Source organism: Conger conger, chromosome 14, assembly GCF_963514075.1.
Source record: "Conger conger chromosome 14, fConCon1.1, whole genome shotgun sequence".
Lineage (NCBI taxonomy): Eukaryota > Metazoa > Chordata > Actinopteri > Anguilliformes > Congridae > Conger > Conger conger.
In genome coordinates, this window is record NC_083773.1 from 16532854 (window position 1) to 16560726 (window position 27873).

Genomic DNA, 27873 nt, shown 5'->3' on the forward strand with positions numbered 1-27873 from the left:
AAGGTTTTCCTCTTAATCTTTCATTGGCACATTACCATTCTGGCAGAGGCAGCCTGTTTATTTATTTCGTTTTGTTTCTCAATCTATAACAGATCACACTGTCATAACGTGCAATTGACAAAAAACAAAGCTAGGTAAAAACAGGGCGTTAGTGGCTCAAGTGTTTGTACTGTAATAGTTTTGCAGATTTGATTCTCATGTGAACTATTCTCCTGTAAAATCAATGACATAACGTGACAGAGACTGCTTCTCTCTGTATAAATGAAATATATCAATGTTATTTAGGTTCACAACAATTCTGGAACTAATAGCTTTTTCAATCCATGATGGACTAGGGCGCCCTATAGAAACCCCATAAAAAGGCCTAGGAATCACAATCACATTCAGTCATGTGTCATGAAAAATAGTCATACGATCAAATGCTGGCGTCACATCAGTCTGTTAAGGGAGATGTAATGTGCAGGTCACATCCGTCTGTTAAGGGAGATGTAACGTGCAGGTCACATCGGTCTGTTAAGGGAGATGTAATGCGCAGGCTACATCCACCCATAAGGGGTTAAAGCATCTGTCAGCTTCATCACCTTACTGCTATTGATCTAGTCTCGGGCTGCTGTCAAGTAAAAATACACTATTTTAAAATCATTCTACCATTTTTGGTGACTTTCCCCCAAGACAAAAATCTTAGTAGCTGCTGTATAATACTTTTTTTGAGCCAATAATAAATTTAAGCAGTAAAGATAGAATAAAATAATAAAAGATAATAAAATGGATCAAATACCCAAAGTATATTTTCAGCATGAAGCAGCATCTCCCCAGAGGTGGAAATTGTATTTCAACAAGATTTTTAACAACTGACTTGTTCAGAGTTCAGATTTTGCAATCAGAACAGGGTGTGTCTAGGGAAACACGCAATCAGAGATTGATGTCATGACATGAAAATAGATTTGAACATGGTTAGGTTCGCCAGAACAGAAGTGCGAAGAGGAACATTTTGAAACAATGTGTTTCGAATCGTTGGAACATGGCATGACATTCCTGTGTGTAGAAAGTTGACAAACTGCTTTGAACTTAAACTACAACAATCAAGAGGTTCTAATGCACAGAATGTTTTAAAAAACATTTATTTACATTTAAAGAACTGCTTAATTGAAAATAAATCAAATTCAGTAATTTAGAAATACTGTGACAATGGTTTCATTTGACTTCTGAGAATACAAACTCTTTGCAAAATGCAAGGATATGGCACCAAAATTTTTGAGGCAGGTCATGTCTATCCATACCCTCCAAACATCTCATGAGCTAAGCAATGAAGAACATGTAAATTTAAGAGGGAAAAAACTCTTTATAAAACTTCATTATAAAAGAAAAAGTAGAGTAGGCCTAGATTGTGTGAGGCAGAGCTTTCTAGTTTACACTCACACACCGACCAGAGTCAGATACCCACTGGGCAGCTGGAATGTTTATGAACAAATATCCATTATTTAAGAAATATGAAAAATAAAAACAAATAACTTCACAATCATAGAAAAATCACTGTTTTCCTGTATAATTTGTGCTTGTTTAGCAAAGTGAGCAAAATGAAGGCTTTGTTATACATTTTTTGCCAATGATGAATGCACGTCAAATGAAATAAATTTGAATGTAAATTTGTTTTCACATAGACCTGCATTAAACACTTTTATTAAACTCCAGACTTAAAGGTATCTGCACATTCCCTTTCTGAAACCGTGTGTATGACACTTCTATAAACAAAAATATGTTGTTTATATGGACATTATTAGTTTTATTTTATATAATCGGACAGAAAATATATTCATAACAATCTTTTACTGGTGTTCAATATTCACAGATATTTTCTCCCTTGTAGGCCAATAAAAAAAAAAAACCTGTCATTTCATTTCTCTCTGCTTATTCAAGGTGCAATCTAAATCACACTCCCTCAGCTAAATGCATTACTGTCCCCATATGAGACGATAGGCATCACCTTTATGAGAATAGAGATAAATACCTGAAAACTCAGGCCCAGATTCAGTCTAACAAGGCTATGCATTGTCCTTGACTTTGAAAACCTAGATTATGCACATTACAAACTGCTGCCATGGAAATCAATGGAAACGTATGCTATGTGTAAGTAATATAATATGCAAATCATGCTTAATTTAATATTCAAAGTTAATGACAGGTAACATTTTCACTAGACATTTCTGCAATCACTTTAATTTGACTTCAAACCATATTAAATTACCTCTTGCCTTTGACTGCATTTACACCTGCTACACGTTTTAAAAGACTGCTCCACTGCTCATAGCGATTAGACTGAATCTGGCCCTCAGCTTATGTCGACAGTTGTTGCACAGTACAGTAACGTTACTATGGCACACCTTAGGAAGGTGCTGTGTGAAGTAGCTTGTAACATGAAGGTGGAGCAGGGACAAGCCCAAAGCCTAGTACAGATCCTTCATGATCTCCTGCAGCAGCGGATGTAAGCACATGTCAGTCTCTGTCTTCTTCAGCAGTTGGATCAGGTGCACATGGTCTGTGACAAGCTGCCGGAGGTCTGTCATCTTCTGTAGCACCTTGGCAAAAAGCTGGAGGGAGTCGGGGTGGTTCATCTTCAGCTGGAGCTCCAGGGCATGGAGCACTGTCTCCTGGAGGTCCTCAATGGGCTTCACATTGAGCAGCCCAGGTCGATCTGCAGGGCCACAAGCAGATGAGAGTAGTTTAGAAAGTTCAAGATGGCCTGGACCACTGACCACACCAGAAACATGCCAAGGAGTCTCGGCTGGTTGGTTCTGTATGTGCCTGGTACATCTTGCCATAATCTTGGTTTGCAGTTCTAAAAGCGGATTTAAAAAATGAGTCATGAGGGGATGAATTAGATTTAAATCAGCCAGGAGTCCCTAGATTACAGCTTCATTAGTTCCTCCCAACCATGTGCTAGGTGGTCACAGTTCACCAGCAGATATCAGTGAGAGATACTCTTCTCTTTTGTTGTAAAATAATAAAATGGGTTTTCCCGTGTGGCTAATATAATGCATTTCAGGTTCTGATAGAAAGTGAAATGAGCATTTGAAGTGTATTGTCTTCCTACAGTATCCGAATATTTCAGACACTGAATACAACATAAAATTATAAAGACTGTCCTAAGGTGCCATGCACATACAGCTGATACTGTAGACAGTTTGCTTTAACAAAAAGAAAACTCTTGTGCTTTTTTATTTTTTATAAATATATCTCTAAAAATGCTCTAAGTTAATGATTTGCCAGTTTTCGTGTGATGGCTGTTTAAAACGATCCTGGGGACCAAGTTCAAGGACAGAATACTATGTCTTGGGGGAGAAAACGGTGACCAATAAATCTCAACGATAACTATCTTGTATGCTGTAAAGAGGTAGGTAACTTAATAGGCAGGGGAGAAGGATATATACAATGATTATCACTGATCAATGTCCAAAACCATTAAATTGTCAATGATTTGATATAAAATAAATGTATTTGCAAATATCTTATCAACTGATTTATCTCATGGATAGAAAATTGCAAGGACAGTACAGTGACCATTTGTATTTTGGCAACTAAGCAATACTGAAAGATTGGCCTGGATTCAATTAAGATTTGGCCTTAATTTTGGCTTCTAATCAAACATAAGAAGTTGTCTCTTGTTGATTAAATCCAGGATGTTGGTTGTAGGACCCATTCTCTCCCCACTGTGTGGCAAAATGACCCACGTACCTCCACTGAGGATAATGACAGCGAGGAAGAGCGCCATATCAGTATCGTCCAACTCCAGCATGTTGAACTTGACTGAAAACTCAAACTTGGGCTCCATCATCTCACAGAAGGGCTTGCGCAAGCTCTTCAGGAACTCCCTGGTCATGAAGATCTGGCCGTAGGAGATGAGCGTGCCATCCTTGTTCATGAGCGGTGCCATCATGATGATCAGCACCTCAATGACCCCGTACTTGAGCAGTGTCACCTGGTCGTTCAGGTCCAGACCCACGAACCCTGGGATGCTCTTGGCAAACTCGGTCACCTCTCGCACGGCCTCCGCCGAGCGGAACTGGCACCTGTGGAAGAAGCGTAGCTCCACCTCGTCTGCTGACTCCTGCACCAGGCTCAAGCCCACACCCACCTCGGGCCTCTGGTCTGGCAGCGGCATCTGCTTGCAATTTATGAATTGCTCCCCTTCAGTCAAAGACTTCATATCATGGATGACAAAGGGCTGGGGAGACACAAGGACACAGAGGCTCTATATTGGACAATACTGTGCCAACAAACATAAGAACTGGACAAAACAAAACACAACATGCTACACAGATGGTACTTGACAAAGACAAGCAACAAATAGAAAACCAAGGAAACTTCTGTTTTTTTTTTCTTCTAGTTCTCTTGAAAGTGTTTCTTATGCTTTGAGAACAGAAAACATTGTGGTTCCCTGAAAGTACTGAGGTGACATTTTTTCCATTTTAGTCATCTCTGAGGCCTTGCAAGATTTGACATCTCACAAGAGCAGTGCTGTCTTTATTATTCCTCTGTCAGAATATTAATAGGATAGGGCAATTAATTTAGCGTTTCAGAGAATGTGACTGTGTTTTATGGGAGATATATTAATGTTTCTTGGAATGATTTCTAATCTGAAAACCGAAAAAAAGACCTAAACTTAATTTCAGCAAGCCAACTGTTTGGAAATGCAACTGTGAAGACATGTCCTAACAAAACCGCATGAATTATCCATATTTTTCTAAAGTTCTAGATTTAAATACAGTCCCACTGCTGGTTTCCTCGTAAATATCTTTTAAGTTTTCTAAGCAAGTCTGCATAACCAACAGCTGTTCGGTATCACTCAGCCTATTTTTTTTGCCAGACTAGTCAAAACAAGCTGGAATAAAGGAAGTTGAGTAGTAGCCTTGACACACTGTATCTCTTGCTAGGGAGGCGCATGATAACGTAGTATCATCTGCTGCACTGTAGTTTAAACACTCGCACGCAGGTTTCACCACTGTAAGACACTGTCCTTGTCTTCGGGAGGGTGACCATGCAGCATGTCACCACAGAAACCTGTCCCACAATGACTGTATCTGGAGTGAGCAGTGAGTTTATCTGGAGGTGTTTATTGAAATACACACAGCTGTAAAAAGGTTGAGGTTTTGAGGTTGAGAGATATTGGCTTTGACTTTATGTTACTTTATGTTTTTATCTGTGATAAAAGAAATGGCCCACTTGTTACAAGGATTTCTCAAGAAGAACGTGATGGTCTGACACATCTCTGTCAACGATAGAGTGCAAAATATAGCTCATTCTTCTTCAGTCAGCTTTAGGCATTGTGGTCAGCAGACCACAATCTGCGAAATGAGTTACCATGGCTACTGCAGCAGACTGCCTGCTCCAGAAGCGGTTGACACAGACAGGTGGCAGGCGCCTGTTTGATGTGCCGGTTGGGTGAGGTGAGGGTTGCCCTGCCAACTGAAGCCTTCCCTCCCTGGGAGACACTATGTCCAACTGTGCATCACCCCTTGAGATTCCCAGCCACCGTCAACAATGACATCGGTTGGGCCAGGCTACTAAATGTCGTAGGATACGAAACCACTAGCTGCATGGTCTACTCAGGAGTCAAGCTCAATGCTAACTTTAGCAGACTTCACTGCCACTGAGATGTTTTTTGAAAATGGAAATTAATGTAAACAGAAGTACAAAGACACAGCCCAATGGGCAGTAGAAGGCATCTGACAACATAAATGGTAGTTGACACAAAAAAAATATCAAGAAGGATGTTGGGTGTTCTTTAAAACTCTATGTCCACTTCTCACCTGGAATGTACTCATGGTTCTTCAAATGTCTATGGGATAGTTATGGACTATGGCACTCCCTAAGGACGCACAGCTGTGCTGCTGTGGTAGTAAAACTAATTTGGTAATAAAATAATTTGTTTATTTCTACTTCTATGTATCTGTTGAGTCACTCTCTGCACTATGTCACATGCTCTTGATAAACAAGGCAGAAGTGTTGTGAAATGTAAGAGAAGACAACTGTGTATGGTGGAATTATTCTTTTTAAGAATGCCTAGTAAGGCAACTGCATCTAATTACTGCATCTAATTACTATCATGGCTAAGGTGATCTTTTTATTGCCAGCTTGCATGCTTAATATTTTAGATAATGTGATATCATATCAGCATATTGGCATGTGAAGCTGCATCATAGAGATTATGAAGGGGCTGAAAACAAAACCTTGATCCATCTGTTAATCATGTATTACAAAATCAGATATACAGGCCCTATATAGTAAAAAGTATTAAAGCTACACTAACCACGTGTCCTAACAGTGAGCGACTTGGTCGACTGGAAGCAACTGGGCAACTGAGCGGCCCGCGGCTTATGACTATTTATCCAACCCTTTCATCCTATTTCGTGAATAATTGTTCCATCTGACTTCACTCATTTCGAATGGAGAAGCAGTTAAAAACTCAAGGATAGGCAGGAGACTATGTAGCTTTTGCTCTATCAAAACAATGATATTAGCACCTAAACAGCACAGCACTGGAGAGCTGGCTATTGCTAGCAATATATTTCATTCAATAATGCTTTGTTTACATGACTGTAATGGTTTATAAGCTAGCAATAGAGAGATAGATAGAGACTGCCATCTAGTTAGGTAACATAGTTAACTTGTGAGAGATATATATTGAGAGATATAAATATCACTAGTTATCTAGTGAGATAGCTAGTAACTAAGAGAAAGGTTGATATATTGCTAGTTAGCGAGATAAAATAATAATAATAATCATCAGCGCCATGACATAACTATAGAAACTAAAGGATAGCCTATGAGGCAAAAAAATATGCCTTCAATAATGTGTTATGCTGTTATTCCTCTATTTAAAAATGTAGTTGCAAGAGACCACTGAAAGGAAACAGTGGTAAGCTCTTGCCCCTTAGTCTAGTATACTTGAGTGACCAGTCATCCAAGTCACCCACTGTGAGAACATGGGGGAACCCACTGTATAGTAACTGTGAAATACACCAAGAGAATTTCCAAGAAAAAGTTACTGATTTCACAGAATACAATGAAAGTATGAAGGCCAACTTACGGCACTGTCCCCAGTCTTCCCAGAGAGAATGGCCCGGGCCTTGGCCTTGGTCAGGGGGAAATACTTCACATAGGACTCAAATAGGTGCTTGGCGAGGGTGCGCAGGTCTGCAGACTCTGGGTGCATGTGATCCAGGTCAGTGGAGAATTCTGCCAGCAGCTTCTCCTTCTCAGCCTGAGGCATTCGGCCAAAGCGAATGGCTGGGAAAACAAACAAAAAGGCAAATACACAATCATGAAACAAATTGCCAACAATGGCTAAAAAAATATTTTCTTGAAATTTCCACGACCCCTGCAAATGTCCCCACTTCCTCCGAATGTGGAACTAGTAGTTTCATTGGATCAGGCGTGACTACACTTCGCCTTGTGTCTGTATTCCTGCAGACAGCATGGTTGTACATAACAAAGCATAAATCCTTATCTTATCTTCACTCTTGTCTTGGCTGTAAAGGTGCTGGCTTTGTTCGGCCCCTCCTTTACTTCAATCGGCATCTTGGCTCTGACAAGTATTTTTACTAGTATTATTACTACTATCACAAATCTCCCATAGGTGTTCAATTGGGTTGAGATTTGGTGACTGTGAAGGCCATAGCATATGATTCACATAATCCAAACCATGTCAGAAAAATGCCCCCTGCTGCATGACAGAGCCACCGCACCCCCTCACTGTAGGGGTCTAGCATTCAGGCCTGTACCATTCTCTTGATGTACACCACACATGCACTTGCCCACAAAAAGAAGGATGACTCATCTAACTATATCACTTTTTTCCACATCTCTGTAGACCAGTGCCTATGGTTTTTGCACCACTGAACTCAAATGTGCATTCGTCTTCGTAATGATGGGTTTATGCAACGCAACTCTACAATGATATCCCTCTGTATGTAGTTGATGAAGGATGTTCTGTTCTTGATGACAGTCTGATCGCGTCCTGTATTGACATTCTGTCACCTGTGAAAGAGTTGCACTTCTGTTTTTTTTGTACATATTGCACTGATGCACAAGCATCACAGTCATCAAATGTACACTTTTGACCACAATTTCCAACCCTATTTACTGATGGCTTTCCCATCGATCTAAAAGCAGATGTCACTTTAGTCACTGTTCCTATTTAAATACTAGCCTTTCTGATTGAAACTCCTGCTGTCTGTGCCCCAATAATGAACAATATGTCACTTAGATCTTTTCCTCTTGCTAGCCGAGGTCAACTTGGCCTGCTCAGTGTTTCATATACATATACATGCCACAGAGCAGGATCGGATGTTAACTGCTTAATTTTATCATGCAGTGCACCTGTAAGGAATGTGCATTCATTATATATCTCCACTGATTTATTCAGGTTTTCCCTTTGCTTTACTTAACTGACTTCAGATGGGAGGGGACAAGGTTTGTTTAGCTCGAGACAGTTTTGTGGCATCACTTTCTGAACATGCAGAGAGCTCAGTCTATTGGTAACCTACACTTTGTGCACAATGACTACTAATGCTCATTTATTACTATAATTGGGGTAGGTAGTTTAAGTCTGTTGGGTCGGCTTACCTTCCCTGATATTTTGGATATAAAAACCCACGCTACAAATTTTGTGTATGGCTACTTTACACTGCTGCAAACCAATTTCCAAAGCATCTGACAGCTTTTAGACTTTTTACATTGTTGAATTGTTTTTTTGACCTTCTAGACAGCTATTGGTTTCTATTAATTTCTGTAGTGTATGAAGATGTACTTGCAGAGTTGCTTAGGATACAGTGGAGTGCAAAAATGTGGGCACCCCTGGTTTAAATGTGTGTTACAATTAATCTGTATGTTATCAAAAGAAAACATTAAGAAGCCTGAAGCCTGTGCTTTGGACTGACAAAACCAAAACTGTTTGGCCACCTCCAAAGATGGTATGGTTGGAGAAAAAAGGGTGATGCCTTTGTTGGGAAGAACACTTTGCCAACTGTGAAGCACGGAGGTAGATCCATTATGCTCTGGGGTTGTGTGGCAGCTGGGGGCACATGAAATATTGTGCGAGTGGAAGGAAGAATGGATTCCACCAAAAATCAAGAAATTCTAGAGGCTTGTATTCAAAAGTCAGTCCAGACATTGAAGTTGAAGAGAAGTTGGATATTCCAGCAAGACAATCATCCGAAGCATACCTCAAAATCAACCATGAAGTACCTCCAAGAAAGATGGATGAAGGTTTTGGAATGGCCACCACAGTCCCCAGACTTGAATATTATTGAAAATCTGTGGAAAGATCTTAAACATGCCGTACATGCAAGGAGGCTGAAGAATATTTCTGAGCTAGAGGTGTTCTGCCAGAAAGAATGGGAGAAAAGCAAGAATTGAAAGACTCATTTACAAGCTGTTATAGTTTCCTGAGGAGTTACAAAGTATTAACTGAGAGGGTTCCCAAACTTTTGCACAGGGCCTTTTTCCTTTTTTATTATTTGAAAAACTGTAAAGATTTTAAATAAAAAGTAGTCTTGCTATGAAATTTGAAGAAATGTGTCATGTTTAACATTGTACCATTTAGAGGTTAGGTTCTCTTCTGTTCACTTAATTGTAACATATTCTGATATTAATTGTAAAAGGCTTTTTGACCAGGGGTGCCCAAATCTTTGTACACTACTGTAGGTAATCCATCATCATGGAAATAATGTCCAAATAATTATTTTGTCAAATATATAGTATAATGTTGCATTTTAAAGTGTGGATTGACAAGGCAAGGATATACAGTACTGTATCACATTTGCGCTGGTCATCAGTCTGATGCAAGTGTCTTTGTCTCATCTGGCCACATAAGACCTTTTTCCAGAACTCTGCAAGCTTTTTTAGGCACTTCTTAGCAAACTGGATATTGTGCAAGGTCTTGGTATGGCCTTGTAAATATGAAGGGAGGAAATCTGGGCAGAGTTTCATGAAAATCATCATCATCAATCATTGTGAAAACACTGCAGCACTCAATAAAACATGAACATTTTTGAAGGAGGTACTAGGTGGGTATTTAAGCTTCTGCAGACAGTCTGTGACCTTAACATGAATGCATGTCCTTAAATCTGTTGAGAAGCCCTTGAAACCATTGACCTAAAAATCAATCAAATGCAAAAACAAACATAGAGGACTGTAGGACAGGCCCTTTCTTCCATCTGAAACATAACATAATGGGGTAATTTTCTGTGAGTACACCTTTGTACAAGAGTTCCTTGTTGGGTTGTACATGTGTGTAGCATAATGATGTCTTAAGAAATCACAAATTATTGCATGCCACCGTCACACCTTTCGCAAATCCGTGCCATTCAATCTACCTCGTATGACTGGGCATAGCTCCAGGATCTCTGACAAAGCACTTTGGTCTTTGCCAAGTCTCTGCCTTAATGAATCATTGATAAAAAAACATTTAAAATCTACCAGCAAGATTTCACAAGCTCCTACAGCATTTGTGGTTGAAGAGAGTGTCAGCAACCAATAGTTTCATGAAATATAACAATGACTTTGACAAACAGCTTATCCTGCAATGCTGAATTTAAGCTACTTGTAATTGCCTGAATTGCATGAATCAATTGTGGGTTTTTTTACAGTTCTGGAGCTACAACAACACCAACCACAATTTTAAACACTCCACTGGCCCTCTTCTTGACCCTGTAGAACAGGTGTCAAACATGGTTTCTTTCACTCAAAACCCAGTTTAAGCCACTGTAATGCATACCCTTTAACAATTACCAATTAACCATTTAAATACGGGAATCCACAAGGACCAGCAGAGTCTCCAGGTCTGCATTCTGATGAGCCTGCTCTAGGACCTGTGCCTCTGGATTTCAGCATTCATACTGTGTGCAGGGCGCTCTGCACACCAACTTAAACCATTTCTTTCTGGGAGCTAGCAGGCAACAGCACAACAAATTACTACATGAAGGAGTGTCAGAACAGTTCTCTGCCAGTAATGCATCTCTACCATCAGTGGTGTGGACTCTATGGAAACAACCTATTTGCTTCTGTGCCTTTTTGTAAATATTTGACCAATACTTCTTCACCTTATAACCTGATATAAACCCGATGTGGTTAGGTGCTCTATCGCCTCTGCTATGCCCAACCCCCCCCCCCCCCACCCGCCCCCGCCTACCAAGCCCCAAGTTGATCTCTATTTGGAAGGTGTTTCATCAATGTTTGTTAAGTGCAAGTAAAAATAGTATAGGTACAGCTGATTGAGTACTTGTTATTTATCCATTTTCAACAATGACATTACAGACTGCATGAGGTGAATTCCAGACTAATATATTGCTCATATAGCCCAATTGTATTGATGGAACACCCTGATTGCCAGTTGCAAAGTGTATTTGGATTTTTATTCTGAAGGTTTCTGAAGTTTCATCAATCTGTGACTAAAAGAAAACAAAATGATGAGAAGGCTTGTCTTTTGGGAATAAAACCCAAGGTAATTCCTGTTTTAACAGCTCTGCGATTTGAAATTGAGTTTCTACCCAACATTGGCACAGTGTGGCGAAATGTGCACTTACCGTTATGTGACATTCCCACTATCAGGCACTTCTGGAAGCGGCAGTATTGGCATTTGTTCCTGCTCTTTTTGTGAATTCGACAGTGCAGATCACAGCGGTCATAAACCAGCTTTAACCGTATGGTCCTTCGAAAGAATCCCTTAAAAACAGAACAGGACACAACACATGGATTTGTGATTGCCAGCTCCAGTCATATCGTGTCCATCTTGTGTCTTTAGAGGGCATGGTTTAAGACCTGAGGGTCAACAGCAGAGGTGCTCCGCTGCTGTCCTCATCATTCTCACATATTGAGAAAATATATTTATTTATAGAATGTGGAAGTGGGACGGACTGACGCTCCACCAAAAATATGTCTCATTTTGTACTGAAAAACAATTTAGATATCAACCCATTTGGCTGACCCTGGCTTTTGGCATTTATCCTACTGCCATTAGAACGGATTGCAAAGAACAATGACTGTGGTAATGGTAAGCCTCGAAGGGGTCAGGAGGTGAGCTATTTTAAAATCAATCTAATACACAAGAATGATGTGCATGCCCACACACTTGTATATTAATACACCCTACACCTCACGGTCTCAGTATGTATGGAAATATACAAACGCCTACAGTCTGCCATGCATTGTTGATTCATTTTTTTCTCTTGATAGATTTTTTTTTTTTTACTGGTACAGGCTTTTCAGGCCGGTATGGAAAGTCACAATGTGTCTGTGGTTTTGGTGACAGACACTTGACAAGAGTGCAGGTATGAAGATCTTGGCCAGACACCTCCTGACCCCATCTGCATGTCTGAATATGACCTCAGCCCACGTTGGGGGGACTTCCCTGGTCAGACAGTGGGGATTGTGCCTTTGCAATTCATTTCATACCAACTCATAAAATAGATGTTTCGAAGGTAGGCTACATATTCATGCCAAAGAGAAAACATTTCAATAGTATCGATCATTCAGACAGCAGACACACAAATTAGTATCAAAGTCAATGAAACTGAGCACTCTTGCTGACTTACAGCAAGCAATGCATCAAAAGCAATGAAAATATTACCAACAATAATTTCCAGTTCATTATTTGAATATGTGCAGAAAACAGCCTACCTTACAACCCTCACATGCGTGGACTCCGTAGTGGAAACCTGAAGCCTTGTCTCCACACACGCGACACTCAATGTTTAGCATTGAGGTGGACGAGTCATCGTGCAGTTTGGAATATGATGGACTGCTGTCTGAATACTGTGGTGGAGATTCTGGCTCCAGTTTTATTGTACCTAAATCACAAAAACACAAAGGCAGTTACATTTATGACAAGGGTTTTCAGATGCAGTCTTGGGGAGCCACTGTCTAAACTCAGATTCCTTCCAACCATTATTGTAACAAGCTGTTAATTGTCCTTAATTAGACTCATTTAAATATGAGTTACATATATGTAAAGACATGTAAAGATTGACTGTAAAAAAAAACCATACAATAAGAATGAGTTTACATGTGTGTCTTCTGCAATGTTTACTATGATCCTCAAGTTTGTTGTTCCTATCAAGTCATGTGGCTTGATAACAACACAAAGACCATTCTATGTGTTGTTACTGTAGCTGAAGAATGTTCTTTAAAAGTATTGGGATTGCATACTTTGGCTCTCTTGTGATTTGAAACTGTACATGCAGTCCATGTGCGTCAAGTCTTCGCTCTGGGGAGGGCTGGTGTCGTAACCCAAGCCAGTGAGGCTGGTGTAGTCCAGGGTGGAGAAGGGCTTCATGTCAAAAGAGTGGGAGCTGTCATCCAACCCGGGCAGGTCCATGGGGCTCAACCCGAAACTCATGGGCCAAGCGGGCATCTGAGTGTCCACCATATCTGCCCAACACACAGGAAATACACTGTTAGAGGAGCGGTCTGCTTGAGGGGAACATGTGATCCTGTCAACCGCATAGATGCCTCTTAATAACTGAGCTCTGGCTGTGAGACATCACTGATGCAAGCAGTTTCACACTAAATGAAATGTCTGAGAGCTTGCTATTTCAATACACTCAATCATTTCCAAACATTTCTGATTCAGAAAAACCTGCTTGTGTCTGAACTGTGAAGTCTGACTATCAGTTTTTAGCACTGAGAGTCAGACTTCACTTAAATCAGAAGTCAATGAGGTGGCACCATATTGGTTACACCAGGTCATGTGGACCTGTATGTACATTAATAGTTCTCTTGCCCAAGGCATGAGATCCATTTGAGGCTTAAATAACAATTTCAATATTAAATACAACTCCTGTACAGAGTCCAGGACAAAGTAAAGAGATGGCTGCAGATAATAAAGTGAACTCTAATTTGGTTGACCCTCAAAATGAACTCACAATCAGTGATTGCACTAATGCAGTCTAGATGAACTTATTTGACATTATGGTGGATTAAAAAAAAAATAAAGAGCATTTTGTAAATACAATCCTGACAATCAATCCTTGTTTTTTTGATTATATTCATAATTACGGTGAAATGATTTTTCTGAATTATATGAATGAATTACATTGTGTTAAGAAGATAGGGTAGTTACTGTAATCAATATTCATAGGAGTTTTGAATATTTGTGAATAGCTGGACATTTTTTAGCTCGCAGTTTGAGGTCTAGATACAACTGCACATATTTGTAAAAGAGATTAGCTTTCAGGCAATAAAGGGCCCAATGATAGCTTCCAGCTGCAAAACAACTCACTATCGACTTCCATAGTTCCTCTCAGATTATAGCAAGCATAAGGAAGAGTGTTTCCACCAATACTTCATTGTCACAGATGCAGTATGACCTCCTTTCATGAAATAATTTCCTCATGAAACCTTTTCCCAAAAAATGTTCCTGTAATTTGACTATTTGCCTCCTTAAATGTGTTATTTCCTCCTACAGCACTTTATCGAGGGGGATTTATTGTACATATTTGCTGTGAGCTAATATTGAACAGCTATACAAGACTGAGGTGAAAAAGTTATCATATTCAAAACCTTAAAAAACGATCGTACATGCTTCTTATAAAGATAAATCGTATAGAACTGGTTGCATCTAAGAAAGATAAATAATAATGCAAGCTATATTTGTAACAAAACACATCCTGTTATGGACACATATTTCCAGCACTCCTACTATTAATTGAGCTAATGGGGCTCCTCTCAGAACGAGGCGAATCTGCCTCGAACCGTTTCCACAGAATCAAGAGGGAGGGAAGGACAATTGGGCCAATTTCTTCTCAGGCTCCTGGAAGGAAAGCAGTGGGCAGAGCACTATAAATAGAGGGGATAGAAGCTTCCGGGCCGATGGATGCAGCTCCATTTTGCAGTGTGGAAAACATGCTCCAGGCGGGCGAACCTTTGCTCTGGTTGGCGAGGCCTTGGAAGCTGGGGAGTCAAACTGCTCTGGTTGCCCCCATGGCTGAATCACACTCTCATGACTTGCTTTTGGGATTCCAACACCCCCGCACCCCTCCTCCTCATCTGATGAAGAAATGTCCAAGTGGCCATGATCTGGTGTTTCTCTCTGAATGGTACTGAAAGTGTGACTTTAACCTCCCCCAAGAACCAACCCAGGGCAAGGCATGCTGACAGCAAAGCCGGCAGCGACCTGTTAAAACCTGAACCACAAAGGAAAGAATCTTGTGGACATGACGACGAATGATCAATGCTCATGCCAGCGCTCATTAAAGACACAAAGGACAGCAGGTCTCATGTCTGGACGGCATCTCGGGCAGTCTACACAGTACGCGTGCTGCTCTGGCCACCTGAGCATGACGTGACTGCAGCCTCTGAGACACGCTGCGAAGGGTCTGACGGTAAACCCTGCCCTCGTCTGCTTGTGAGGAAATCTCCTTTATTTCTCCATGTTTTTCATTTGGAAAAAGGATTGTTCACTGACTGTTATGTGAAATTCACTCCATAGGGACAATCTTGCAAAAGCATTGCAATGTTTTTCATTCATATTTCCTAACACCAGCAAACGCCAGCCGTTCTGGGGAATCTTTCAAATAATATTTTCTGAACAATATTTCTGCAATATGAATTTTTAAAACAATACCAGAACCATTACCATGAAGATGAAATATCCTGCAAGCAAAAGTTAAATATAAAGGCAGTCAATAATATACCACTCCTGATAATAATTAAAAAGTGCTTACAGATGCTAACATATTTTAGAGGATTCTTTTTCAATTGGGCACTAAAATACAAACTCAGTGAGCACTTTATTAGGTAGACCTGTACATTAGCTTGTTAATGCAAATATTGAATCAGCCAATCATGTGGCAGCAACTGAAGGCATGAAAGCATGCAGACATGATCAAGAGGTTCAGCTGTTTTTCAGACCAAATGTCAGAATGGGGAACAAATGTGATGTGTAAGTGACTTTGACCATGGAATAATTGTTGGTGCCAGACAGGGTGGTTTGATTATCACACAAACTGCTGATCGCCTGGGATTTTCACGCACAAGAGTCTCTAGAGTTTGCAGAGCTGCATGTGATGTAATAGTACTGCAAAACACTCACTGGGCACTTTATTAGGAACACTATATAATACTGGGTAGGGTCACCCTTTGCTACAAAATAGACTCATTCTTCATGGCATGGGTTCCACAAGATGTTGAAAACATTCCTTTTGTGTTCTGTTCCATGTTGACATGATTGCATCAAGTATGCCAAAAAAACATTACCACTACCAGCCTGGACTGTTGACACAAGGCAGGTTGGGTCCATGCTGTTGCCGCAAAATTCTGACCCTACCATCTGTATGCGGTAGAATAAATCAAGATTCATCAGACCAGGCTATGTTTTTCCAGTCTTCAACTGTCCAGTTTTGGTGAGCTTGTGCACACTGCAGCCTCAGCTTTCTGTTCTTGGCTGACAGAAGTGGAACCTGACATGGTCTTCTGCTGTTGAAGCCCATCTGCCTGAAGGTTCGAGATGTTGTGCATTCTGAGATGCTGAGATACTCAGAGTTTACATTCTGAGTAAACTCTAGAGACTGTTGTGTGTGAAAATCAGGTCAGAAGTTACAGAAATACTCAAACCAGCCCTTCTGGCAACAATCATTCCACAGTCAAAGATACTTAGATCACATAAAGTGAGTATATATTTGTGACCAGGTTGTGATTATATCTGCATATTCAGTGTCATGTTATGCAACAGAATGTACAGAATCAGTCTACATTAGTGCCTTATCACAGATATTCTGGAGTCTGTTTTATTGGTGTTCGTCATCTCTCCAAAAATAAAAAAAACCCCACTAAAACATATGTCACTCAGTAGGTACATTTAAAACAATTCCACATATTTCTCTATCAATATAAAATCCGCAATTGCATAGTTGCAATTACATAAAAAAGCCAATTGAATAGGAACTTCAGTTGACAAAATGCTCACACAAATCAGTCAACAGCAGTCGCAGTCCTAGAAAACAGTACAAAAAGAATAATTTGGCCCATTTATCTAATTCCACTTTTTTACCAAAGGTTAAAGCCCTGAAACCCTGCAAAGTTGTTAACTTTTGCTCAAAAGAACGTTTATTATACATCTGTATCTTTACAAAAAGTAATTTCAAATGATTAACCATCTCATGTTATGAACCTCCCAAGGTTTCTATGCACTGTGTGGTAAATGTTTGCAGTGTAAAACACAACCAAATTAAAATGAAAACTGGAAAATGTAGCCTACCTTATTGTCTCTTCAAACTGTCCATGATACAGTACAGTATGTCTATACAGTAAGTCATTTTTAGTGCAGAAGAAACACTAGCCTAACCTGAATAACAACATTCAACAGCATCTTCATTCTTATCTTTATAGATTGACAAGAGCTAAAGAACATTGCTTCAGAGACAAAATGCATGATGGATTTGCATCTTGCAGTGTGTTCTCTACCATTCTGCTCTCAAAGTGCTCATGATATTTTCACCCCTTCCCTCAGGAAATACATGCATGTATACTCAGTGGACACTTTATCAGATATGGTTTTCTGCTGCTGTAGCCTATCCACTTAAGAGGTTTGACGCATTGTGTGTTCAGACATGCTCTTCTGCATACCACTGTTGTAATGTGTGGTTATTTGAGTTACAGTCACCTTCCTGTCAGCTTTGACCAGCTTTGGCCCTTCTCCTCTGACCACTCTCATTTGTCTGCAGACCTGCTGCTCACTGGATGTTCTTTGTTTTTTGCACCATTCTTTGCAAAATCTAGAGACTGTTGCACGTGAAAATCCCAGGAGATCAGCAGTTTCTGAGATATTCAACCACCCTGTCTGCCACCAATAATCATTCCATGGTCAAAGTCACTGAGATCACATTTACTCCCTATTCTGACATTTGGTCTGCAAAACAGCTGAACCTCTTGACCATGTCTGCATGCTTTTATGCCTTTAGTTGCTGCCACATGATTGGCTGATTAAATATTTGCATTAACAAGCACATGTACAGGTCTACCTAATAAAGTGCTCAGTGAGTGTAAATACCATTAAATAAAGGCTTTGATCTGAAATCCAAATGCCTTGCATATATTAAAAAAACAAAATTCACTCTACCATCTCCATACTTTTTGAGGACATTTTTCATATTTTTCAGAAATATTGTACCAATGTAATATTTTCATTTCCCTGATCATTTTACTTTCAGTTACATTTGACAAAATGCATTCAAATGTCGGGACAATCTCATCACAAAGAGATGTTCTTTGTTTACATATTTTATATTATGTTAGAGAGAACTAAGTACAAACTCGGCTAACCTTTTAACCTAAGGAATTCAAATAATGCTGCTTTGCCAATTTATCAGTTTCAAGGTGATAATAGTTACATGCTGGCCTGCATGAAAAGAATAAATGAATAAGTAAATAAATGTCTGCTCATGAAATGTGGCTGTGTAGTTCGCGGCTTATATTTTTCAAGTCTATGAAGAACAATGATACACACATGAAATGAGCCATTTCAGGCAAGTGGAAAATTACTTTCCCCTCAGTTAACAAAGTTTCAAAGCGGTTCTATTTCCTGACACATGGGTGTGTGTGGTTTCTGTCTTTTACCTTCCAGTGAAGGGAGGAATAGGGGCCATTATAAAAAAAAACCCCTCAAAATCGTACAGAAAAAAGATGAAATAAAAAATAAAAATGAAACGACAAAGCTGTGACCTCCTGACCCTGCAAATCCAGTGCCAGAAAACACATCGCTGTGCCTGTGCCCTCCTGGATGCCCTCGTGCTCTGACTGTGCCACAGAAGACAGCCTGTCTGTGTGCCCACTCAACTGGTACAGAGTTTGCTCATGTCTCTGCCCACATATTCACGTTGCTGAACATAAAAGTCTCACTGAGGGAAGATCTGTGACCACAAACTCAGTGCTGGGATGTTAAAAACCAGATCCAGTTGTGTCAGACAGACATAGGCTACTTTAATTTGGTTCATTTATAAAAAATAAAATAAAATAAAAACTTCTTGTTCCAACTCTGTCAACAGGGGAGTGTGTACAGGAGAAGAACTGCAGCACAATGCAAAAAGTACAATTACAAGGCTGGAAAAGGCAAAAAAAATGTAGTCTTATTTCAAATACTGTATATTCACATGCAAACTGGTTTAGCAAGTTTTCCGTAAATGTGATTTAATATGAAGTCATTAAAATGTACAGGAAGACCAAACACAGGTTTTAATGCTCAATTTGACATTTCTCAAGCCAAAGATACAGAGAAGGCATTGATTTATAGCACATGCATAGAAGAAGAAAGAGAGAGAGAGAGAGATACACAGACACACACGTACATGGAAGATACGTAAACAAAGGCAACTATTCCACATGTTTTGAAACTGAATCCAGCGTAGGAAATATATAGCAACAGACATGTAAAGGGTATCTGTGCCACTTACCTTACCAATAACCTTAGCTAACCCAACAAAAGAAGGACCTGGAATCTGTTTTATTACAGGTCACTATTTAACTAAATGCAAACAAAACCCACAGACCAGCTTTCTTCCTCTGTAACAGTGGTGGCATGCTAATTCACTACAGTGCGCTGTATGGTTTCTGCTCTTTACAACTGAGGTGACCTTTTGACTTTTGCAAGCGGGCAAGCATGCTGGTCATGCTTTTCCTGTGGATAGAACCCAATTTAAGGGGAACTAGAAGACTCATTTTTCCAATTCTGACTCTTCTTAACCTCAGCAAAAGTGCAGACAGCAAACTGTCATGTGGTCCTTGTGTGAGGTGTTAGACCAGCCAGATGACTTCCTGTTGCCTCATCTTTACTTTAAGTCACTTGGGTTCCGCTTCTTTTAGCAGACAGCCTTGGTAACCTTGCTGGTTTAAAGTACTCATTGCTCATGCTTAACAGACAACTGCTTTAGGAAAGTAGTACTTCCATTAAAAAACATTTCAGTCCTTTCATTAAGTCAAAAGAAAGTTTATTTTGAAGAAATACATATTTGTTATCTTTAACAAAAAATACATATGCTCAATAATAACGTGTGAAAACATTGTAATTCTATAAATATGAAGCCAGAAAAGTCATTAAATGAAGCTCCAACTAATATTGTGGTTCTTTTTGCCAATGAGCTATCCACATTTCAATGCCTTCTTCATTCAGAGAGTAGTGTGCAAATATTTGGCCACCCCGGGTCAAAAAGCCTTTTACAATTAATATCCAAGTGAGCAGAAGTGAAATGGTACAACGTTAAACATGATACATTTCTTCAAATTTTAAAGCAAGATGACTTTTTATTTAAAATTTTCATTTGTATTTTTTTTTTACAGTTTCAAAATAATAAAAAAGGAAAAAGGACCTGTGCAAAGGTTTTGGAACGCTGTCAGTTAATACTTTGTTACTCCTCCTTGGGAAACTATAACAGCTTCTAAACACTTCCTGTAGCCAACTAAGAGTTGTTAAATTTTCTCTTAGAATGTTTACACATTCTTCCTGGCAGAACACCTCTACCTCAAAAATATTCTTCGACCTCCTTGCATTTACAGCATGTTCGAGATCTCTCCACAGATTTTCAAAAATATTGAAGTCTAGGGACTGTGGTGGTCATTCCAAAATCTTCATCCGTCTTTCCTGGAAGAACCTCATGGTTGATTTTGAGGTATGCTTTGGATCATTGTCTTGCTGGAATACACAACTTCTCTTCAACTTCAATATCTGGGCTGACCTGAACATTAGCCTCCATTTCTTGATATTTGGTGGAATCCATTCTTCCTTCCACTCGCACAATAATTCCTGTGCCCCCAGCTGCCAGACAACCCCAAAGCATAATGGATCCACCTCCATCCTTCACACTTGGCAAGGTGTTCTTCTCTACAAAGGCTTCACCCTTTTTTCTCCAAATATACTTTCTTTGATGGTGGCGAAAAAGTTCAATTTTGGTTTCATCAGTCCAAAGTACATTGTTCCAAAACGCTTCAGGCTTCTCAATATTCTCAATGCTCAATGAAGTATCACAATTCCAACCTGTGGTCTGAACTGAAGAGGGGGGTATCCAAAATATATCAATGATTCTGAAAAGTTCTGCATGGAGAAATCGTCAAAAGTCAAAATGTGTTCTTTATCCTTATCACAAATTATAGGAAAATATGCATGGCTGTCATCTTTGCCAGGGGTGTATGCACAAAGTATTAAACCAGGGGTGCCAATAATTGTGGAACCAGTTTTTTGGAAAATGTAAGACTTTGGTTCATTCAATTGAATCATTAATAAAGCGCACTACTTTACGCATGTTGAAAATAAAGCTTATGTCAATAACTATATTTTATTTTTTAGTTCATACAACTTTTCGTGCATATTTATCAAGGGTGCCAATAATTCTGGAGCCCACTGTATCACAACAAATACTCCCATGTAGAACAAGTACACAATTACTATGACCAAAGATTCAGCGCAAATACTGATACAAATACTGTATTTTTACACATTTCTTGTTTGCACTGAATGCATTGTACGACACTGAATGTGCATAAGAAATGTATATTAAATTATATTAATCTTGTATATGACATTATTATATTATATATTAAAGCCTCATTCCAGAGCCAGGTTAATGCAGAACTGTAGCACAAAGCACCCCAAGTTGTTCTGGGTGAATGCTTTAAGTGTACATTTAGATTTTTGTACTGAAATGACGTCAGGCAGTCCACCCTCTTCCTGTATTTTCACGTGATGTGGAATTGAACCTCTGAATGCATGGGGATATTCGGTCAGCTGCCCTATGGACAGCGTCACACTGTCTCCCCTCCAGTTTGGCTTTGCTAATGCTCTTCATATAAACTTGCCAGGTCACATACAAAAGGACTGCATTTTTTTCAATGAGCCTCACTATTATCTGCATTATCTGTTCAAAAAAATAGAAAAAAGAGCATACACTCTGCCTTCCTGCCCCCAGCTTGGCGGAGTGTGAACACCGCAAAAACAGCACTTGATGCCTGTTCCTGTCTGACAGCTAAAAAATAGCTTGAACCTCAGGTAACTGGAGAAGTCACACCATAACAGGTATGCAGAGTGGAATGACACCTTTCACAGTAAAAGGAAAACTTTCAAGAAGTGGTCCAACTGTCCTTCCCATACGAGGCCTTGATATAAAATAATAATATAATAATATGCTAAACGATCATTTTCCATGAAGTTGTTGGTGAATGCTGAAGTTGGTGTATGATATTAGCACCATGAGAACATAACTTCATATGGGCCAGGCACACTCAGGCGCTGTATACTGTGATTCCCCAACCTGCCTGCTTCTTATATAAAACTCGTAGGGGCAAAGTAAGCAGGAAAATTATTTCAGGAATCTATGTAATGTAATAATCTAATTTGCATATACACATTACATGACCAAGGCAACAAAAATACTTGCATTGAAATAATATGCCAACACTGCTCAAAGATAAAAATATATGAATTATGAGCTTAATCATGAGCTTTTTTGTTACCCCATATAAACATTTTTACATGACAGGATAGCCAGCTTCTATAAAGGTAGAGACATCGAGGAGGACTCATCAGTGTAAGAGGATGTAAGGACTAATTCTTCACCACACACACACTAGGGACCATGAACAAACAGACTGGAACCATTTCAATAACACGCTTCTGGCAAGCGCCTTGTGTCCCAAGATCTTTATTGTGCTGCTCCCTGGGAATTTTGGTTTGCACAATATCTAAGGACGTAAACTTTCCCCCAATTTCTTTTAATAGGAATGAGTAAAGGGTTGATTACTCCTTTGGGGGTTGCTGTGTTTCCTCCGCGGATAAGGAGGGAGCTGGCGCTGTCAAGGCCTTCGGTGTGCTGGGCTGCTGCAGCCTCAGTGTCCTGTTCTTCGATGGAGACAGGAAAAGGCAGGAGCACACTACATGAAAAACATGTGTATATGCTGTTGACACCAATTACCCTTCCTATTTTAAAAAACAACCCAAAAAAAAAGAAGTTTTTGGGTTGCGCGTTCTTGTGAAAATGTCTTGGGTTTGTAAACCCATTCCAAATAATGTGAAAGGGCTTACCCAGGCCCATATCCCCTTTGAGACCCCCACTCCTGCCGCTTCTCATGAGCAATGGATGGGAGCAATTGATGTATTTTTAAGAATTTAAAGCTAAATACAATGGCCATGTTTGAACTTTCAACAGTATATTCTGCCAATAAAGTGTGCAGCCACTGTATATATACACTCACAAGCACTTTATTCTGTATTTTTTATTAGACTTATCTTTTAAGACTTCTACTGCTGTAGCCTATCCACTTTGAGTTATGATGCGTTGTGTGTTCAGAGATGCTCTTCTGCATACCACTTTTGTAATGTGTGGTTATTTGCATTACTGTCATATTCCTGTCAGCTTTGACCAGTCTGGCCCGTCTTCTCTGAATTCAGAACTGCAGAACTGCTGCTTTTTTTTTGCGCCATTCTTTGCAAACTCTAGAGACTAGTGTGCGTGAAAATCCCAGGAGATCAGCAGTTTCTGAGATACTCAAACCACCTTGCCTGACACCAACAACCAAAGTCACTTAGATCATATTTTTTCCCCATTCTAATGTTTGATGTGAACATTAACTGAAGCTCCTGATGTGTATTTACATGCTTGTGTGCATTGCACTGCTGCCACACAATTAATTAGATGATCGCATGAATAAGTAGGTGTAATAAAATAGAAATGTTCCTAATAAAGTGCAAAATAATTATAGATATTCACATTGAAGTCTTATGTAATTCACAATGAATGGAATGTGACATGTAAATTTAGTGTACTATTAAATCAAATACACAAGCACTTTGTGCATTAAAAATATGTATTGACGCAAATAGTCTGAAAAGCGGCAAGGGCAAATAACGGTTACTCTCTCTTCAGCAGCTTTCCATTACGCTAAATTGTTTAAATTTTATATTAATCATGGCAGGGACAGACACAATATTCGACTGCTTTCTTATATGAACAATTTCCTGTTCATGGTAGACCACACTCCCAAAAACAAAAATAATTCTCGGTCTTTCAAGGTCAGACAAAATTCAGACAGTTCTCTGCCCAACACTGAATTAATTGCAGCTAACATTCTTGAAAGTTCCCTTTTGCAGTCTGCCTTTCAAGGTCACCTGAAGCTGGAATCAATAGTTCACATTATAATTTAACCCATGCATTGAAATGGAGATTGGAATGAATCTTTCTAAAGCAAGGCAGAAGGCATTCAAAACTGCACCCCACTAAAAGTGCCCTGATAAGTAAGCCAAAAACACTAGAGGGGCACGTCCCAAGCAAAGCAGATTAATACAGCAAACTGCTGATACCGGTACAGCCCAACAACTACCTTCCCTGTGTTTTATGATATCACAGAACAGTCCTACATGCCACACAGGAAAAGTTGAGACAGGAGGAATTAACAAATTCTATATGCAGCAGTAATCCCGAAATGAAGGGGTTAGATGGGACAGAGGCTTATAGTGCACTGTTTAGAGAAGGTGGTTCAGAGTATTCAGCAATCAGAGGAAACATGAGATGACAAAGGCTCTAAGGCCATGTAAGGCAAGGGGAAATTTAATCAGAGCTTTTCTACGACTGGCACACCTTCTATTTATCACCAGCGATCAAAGTCCTCCACATTCCACACCACTATGTCCGTGTGAATTATATAATAGATTAGAATACAACTTTAGAGTGGGGTTGCCAACCCATGGCAATTATACCTGTATGCAGCTATAGGTTAGGTATGTGTCTCTGTTTTTGACAAAACAGTGATTCAGTCACCTCAAATTTGAATATCTTCCCGCAGACTTTGTATATGAAAATGTATAACTAGGAGGAGCACTTTTTTGTATTTGTGGAAAATAAGAGTTACAAAATAAAGCTGTATTTGACTTTTACGTTTTGGATTTTCTATTGTCCATAAACACAAATTAACTTCTGCTTTGTGAACATACATCTGTGATGCAGAAAGTAAAAACCAGTTAAACTTGGACATTGGGCACTACTTCTCTATTATGTCAATCATTTCACAATCCTCCTAGCATCAATAAATGTCATTTGTGTCATGTGGAATTAAGTAATTTCCTTTAATCGCCCACTTTCAACTTGATGATGTCATGTTTATTGCAATCTAATGTCCCAACAGGTGGCTATTGTATTAAGGTCCTGGAAACATAATGACAGAAACATCCTTTTCTAGGTTTCATCCTTCAGACAAGGCTTACGTCTCAAGCCATTCTTCAGTTGTGTAGAATATACTGTGAAGGCATTCTTCCTTCTTTGTTTTTTAAAGCAATGGTTGTTCCAAATACAAACTTAAGACAACAAGATTATTAATTCCACTTCATGTTTTCTATTTTTAAAGCACACAATCATAGTGTAAGGAAAGCCATAGTGTGAAAGAAATGTCACGAAACATACACATTTGTAAATTGGCTGGCAACTTTTAAAGAATGTCCTAATTCACCAATGTCCTAATGTACATTTCCCTCCTAAAATATGTCAGTAAAGCACAACTGGTGAGACCTCCCACCAAAAGTTCTTTATTTGAGTTATTTCACGCTGCAAGGTGAAACAGTGCTTAAACACAGAATGCGTTCACTTCTTGGGCAGACACACTCCGCTGAGACAGAAGCAACCCAATTTCTGCCCTGAGGTACCTTAATATAGGTCAACCTACTGCAACATGCCTTCATTGTTGGATTAGTTTCCCATTTTAAAAGCAAACTAAACATGTTTAACAAACTTTTAAATACATATCTCACAACCTAAGAAAGGTTTATCTGCTGAGTAATTAGCTAAGCATGTGGCAAAACAGAGAGAGAGGAAACAGGCAAAATATCTTTTAAAAAATGCCTTAAGTTAAATTAGTAACTAAAATCACACAGTAACACAGGCTCCAAAACGTCATAATGTTCCTACTGACAGAAAAAATGGCATTCCACAGTCAAAGGTGCCAGTCATTCAAGATTTTCTTTGGACAGTCTAAGACAACAAAGATAACTTACCATTGTGATTATATAGTTGTATTAATCACATAAGGTAACAGGTTAACAAGACTAAAGACACTCGTACAACTTTTACCATGATAAGCCTTCTTGCACCATTAAAAACCTAGTATTTTAAGAATTGCATGCTGTAGGCCTACACTAAATGTTTACATTTTCATTGTATGAATAGTGACAGATTAGAGAACCTATAGGTCACTGAAAAAATGATAACGTCCAAAACAAAAGTTCGCAAGTAGTTACACATAAGTACTACTTAAGTACACATGTATAGCCATATGCAGTAGACAGTTGGGCTACGGGGTATACGATCACGAAACCGAGATTCGCCTATTCGCTCAAATTTGAGGAGTAGGCAACTTGATGTTTGTTGCAATTACACTTGACTAATGTGAATGAGAAAGTGCTGAGTCATACTTGATAAACGATGTATTGTTACAACGAAACTCCCATGTCCGTTATTACAACTGTGTACTCAGGAAAATTATATTGTCGTTTGTGACAAATGCTGTAGTTTTAAGGAAACTAACGAGGTATCGTAGCCTACAATTTCTAGAAACAATACTTCTCACTTCATACTTCAAATAAACAGGCATGCACAAATTAGCCTCATGCTATCTAAGTACTATATCATATAGAAGGATGTTATACAAACGCAGAATAATATTCTTGAACTTAAGTTACTCATAGTGATAACATACTGAAAAGTAAGTAAGTAAGTAAGTAAGTAATGATATATGAGCAGCACTTACCTGTAACAATAAGGCGGCTTCGATTTGTAAATCTGATGTGCTGCATGTGCACCGCAGCAGGAAACTATTAATATTAACAATAAAGAAATAATAGTAAACTATGCAATTATTCTGTAGCCTTGCTGAACCTCCACGCCAGGTTATCCCCGAATGACATAGGCTATATCAAAACTACGGACTTCAAACTACTGCGATCATAAACGCGCATCGCAGATTAGGTTATGTATGAAATCGACTGACCTGTTTCGGTCCTTTAAACGTAGTTTATAGTTCTGTCACTTCCTTTTAGACGAGGGGCACACTTGTGAGCATTCATAGATGGTCTCTTCTCGCTCCGCTCCCTTCTCTCACAGCACGCGTGTCTTGTCTTCGTGTCTCGCCTTCCTTCAACTGTCAAGATAGTCTTTCGATCAGGCAAAGTAGACTTCTACTGTACAGTGTATGTATACCGATTAATGAGATATAGCCTACCAGTGCTCTAACTGTATTAGAGCAGTCTGACAGACTACAGGCTTAACAAAGTTTTCAACCTATCTATCCTGTTTCCCCTCCCAGAGGAACACGTACAGGGGGCATCACATGCAGCCTGGATCACATGGAACAAAATGCGGAAACCAAGGCTTTTGCCTTTTTTAACGTGAGTAATTCAATTGCTGGATTAATCCTAGTTGATAGGATCGAACTCGATGACAACGGTTTGCTGTCATTTATTGCCATGCCCCCCTAGTATTTATAGTAAACATAGTTAATTAGCTTATCTAACCGAGTTGTCTCGTTTAAAATGTGTTACGGTGTATAAATCACAGGGAATATGTTTATGTCATTTGTACACAGATTTTATTTGTAAGGGAAGTTTAATAAAGAGTTATCACAGTGTGGTGTGCGCGTATCCTATGCTATAGTCTATATATAGTTAAATCTGTGACACTGTCGAAGCCATTGAATTAAGACAACAAGTTAGTTCAGTCTAAAAAAAGCGATCTAAAAAATCACCAGTATGAGACGCATAGTAGCTTACATGCATGTTAAGTTCTGTGTACGGATAACATAATTCTCAATTTAGCACACTTGCCAGTATGCTGAATCAAGAAAAATAATATA

General features: G+C 39.3%; 1 protein-coding gene across 3 annotated transcripts; it reads right to left on the reverse strand.

Moving 5' to 3' along the window:
• Window positions 1–1105: 1105 nt before the first annotated feature.
• Window positions 1106–27359, reverse strand: pparg (peroxisome proliferator-activated receptor gamma). Of its 3 annotated transcripts, XM_061218878.1 has the most exons (8): window positions 27244–27313; window positions 27013–27162; window positions 13207–13428; window positions 12679–12848; window positions 11586–11724; window positions 7088–7287; window positions 3733–4222; window positions 1106–2692 (listed from the first exon to the last, which is right to left on the reverse strand). In XM_061218878.1, the coding sequence occupies exons 3-8, from the start codon at window positions 13424–13426 to the stop codon at window positions 2445–2447; spliced, it is 1467 nt and encodes a 488-aa protein (XP_061074862.1). In that variant the 5' UTR covers window positions 13427–13428; window positions 27013–27162; window positions 27244–27313; the 3' UTR covers window positions 1106–2444. The 3 variants fall into 3 exon arrangements, with proteins under 3 accessions (XP_061074862.1, XP_061074861.1, XP_061074860.1); XM_061218877.1 differs by having other exon boundaries at window positions 27013–27359; XM_061218876.1 differs by lacking the exons at window positions 27013–27162; window positions 27244–27313 and adding an exon at window positions 26773–26969.
• Between the last annotated feature and the right edge of the window lie 514 nt (window positions 27360–27873).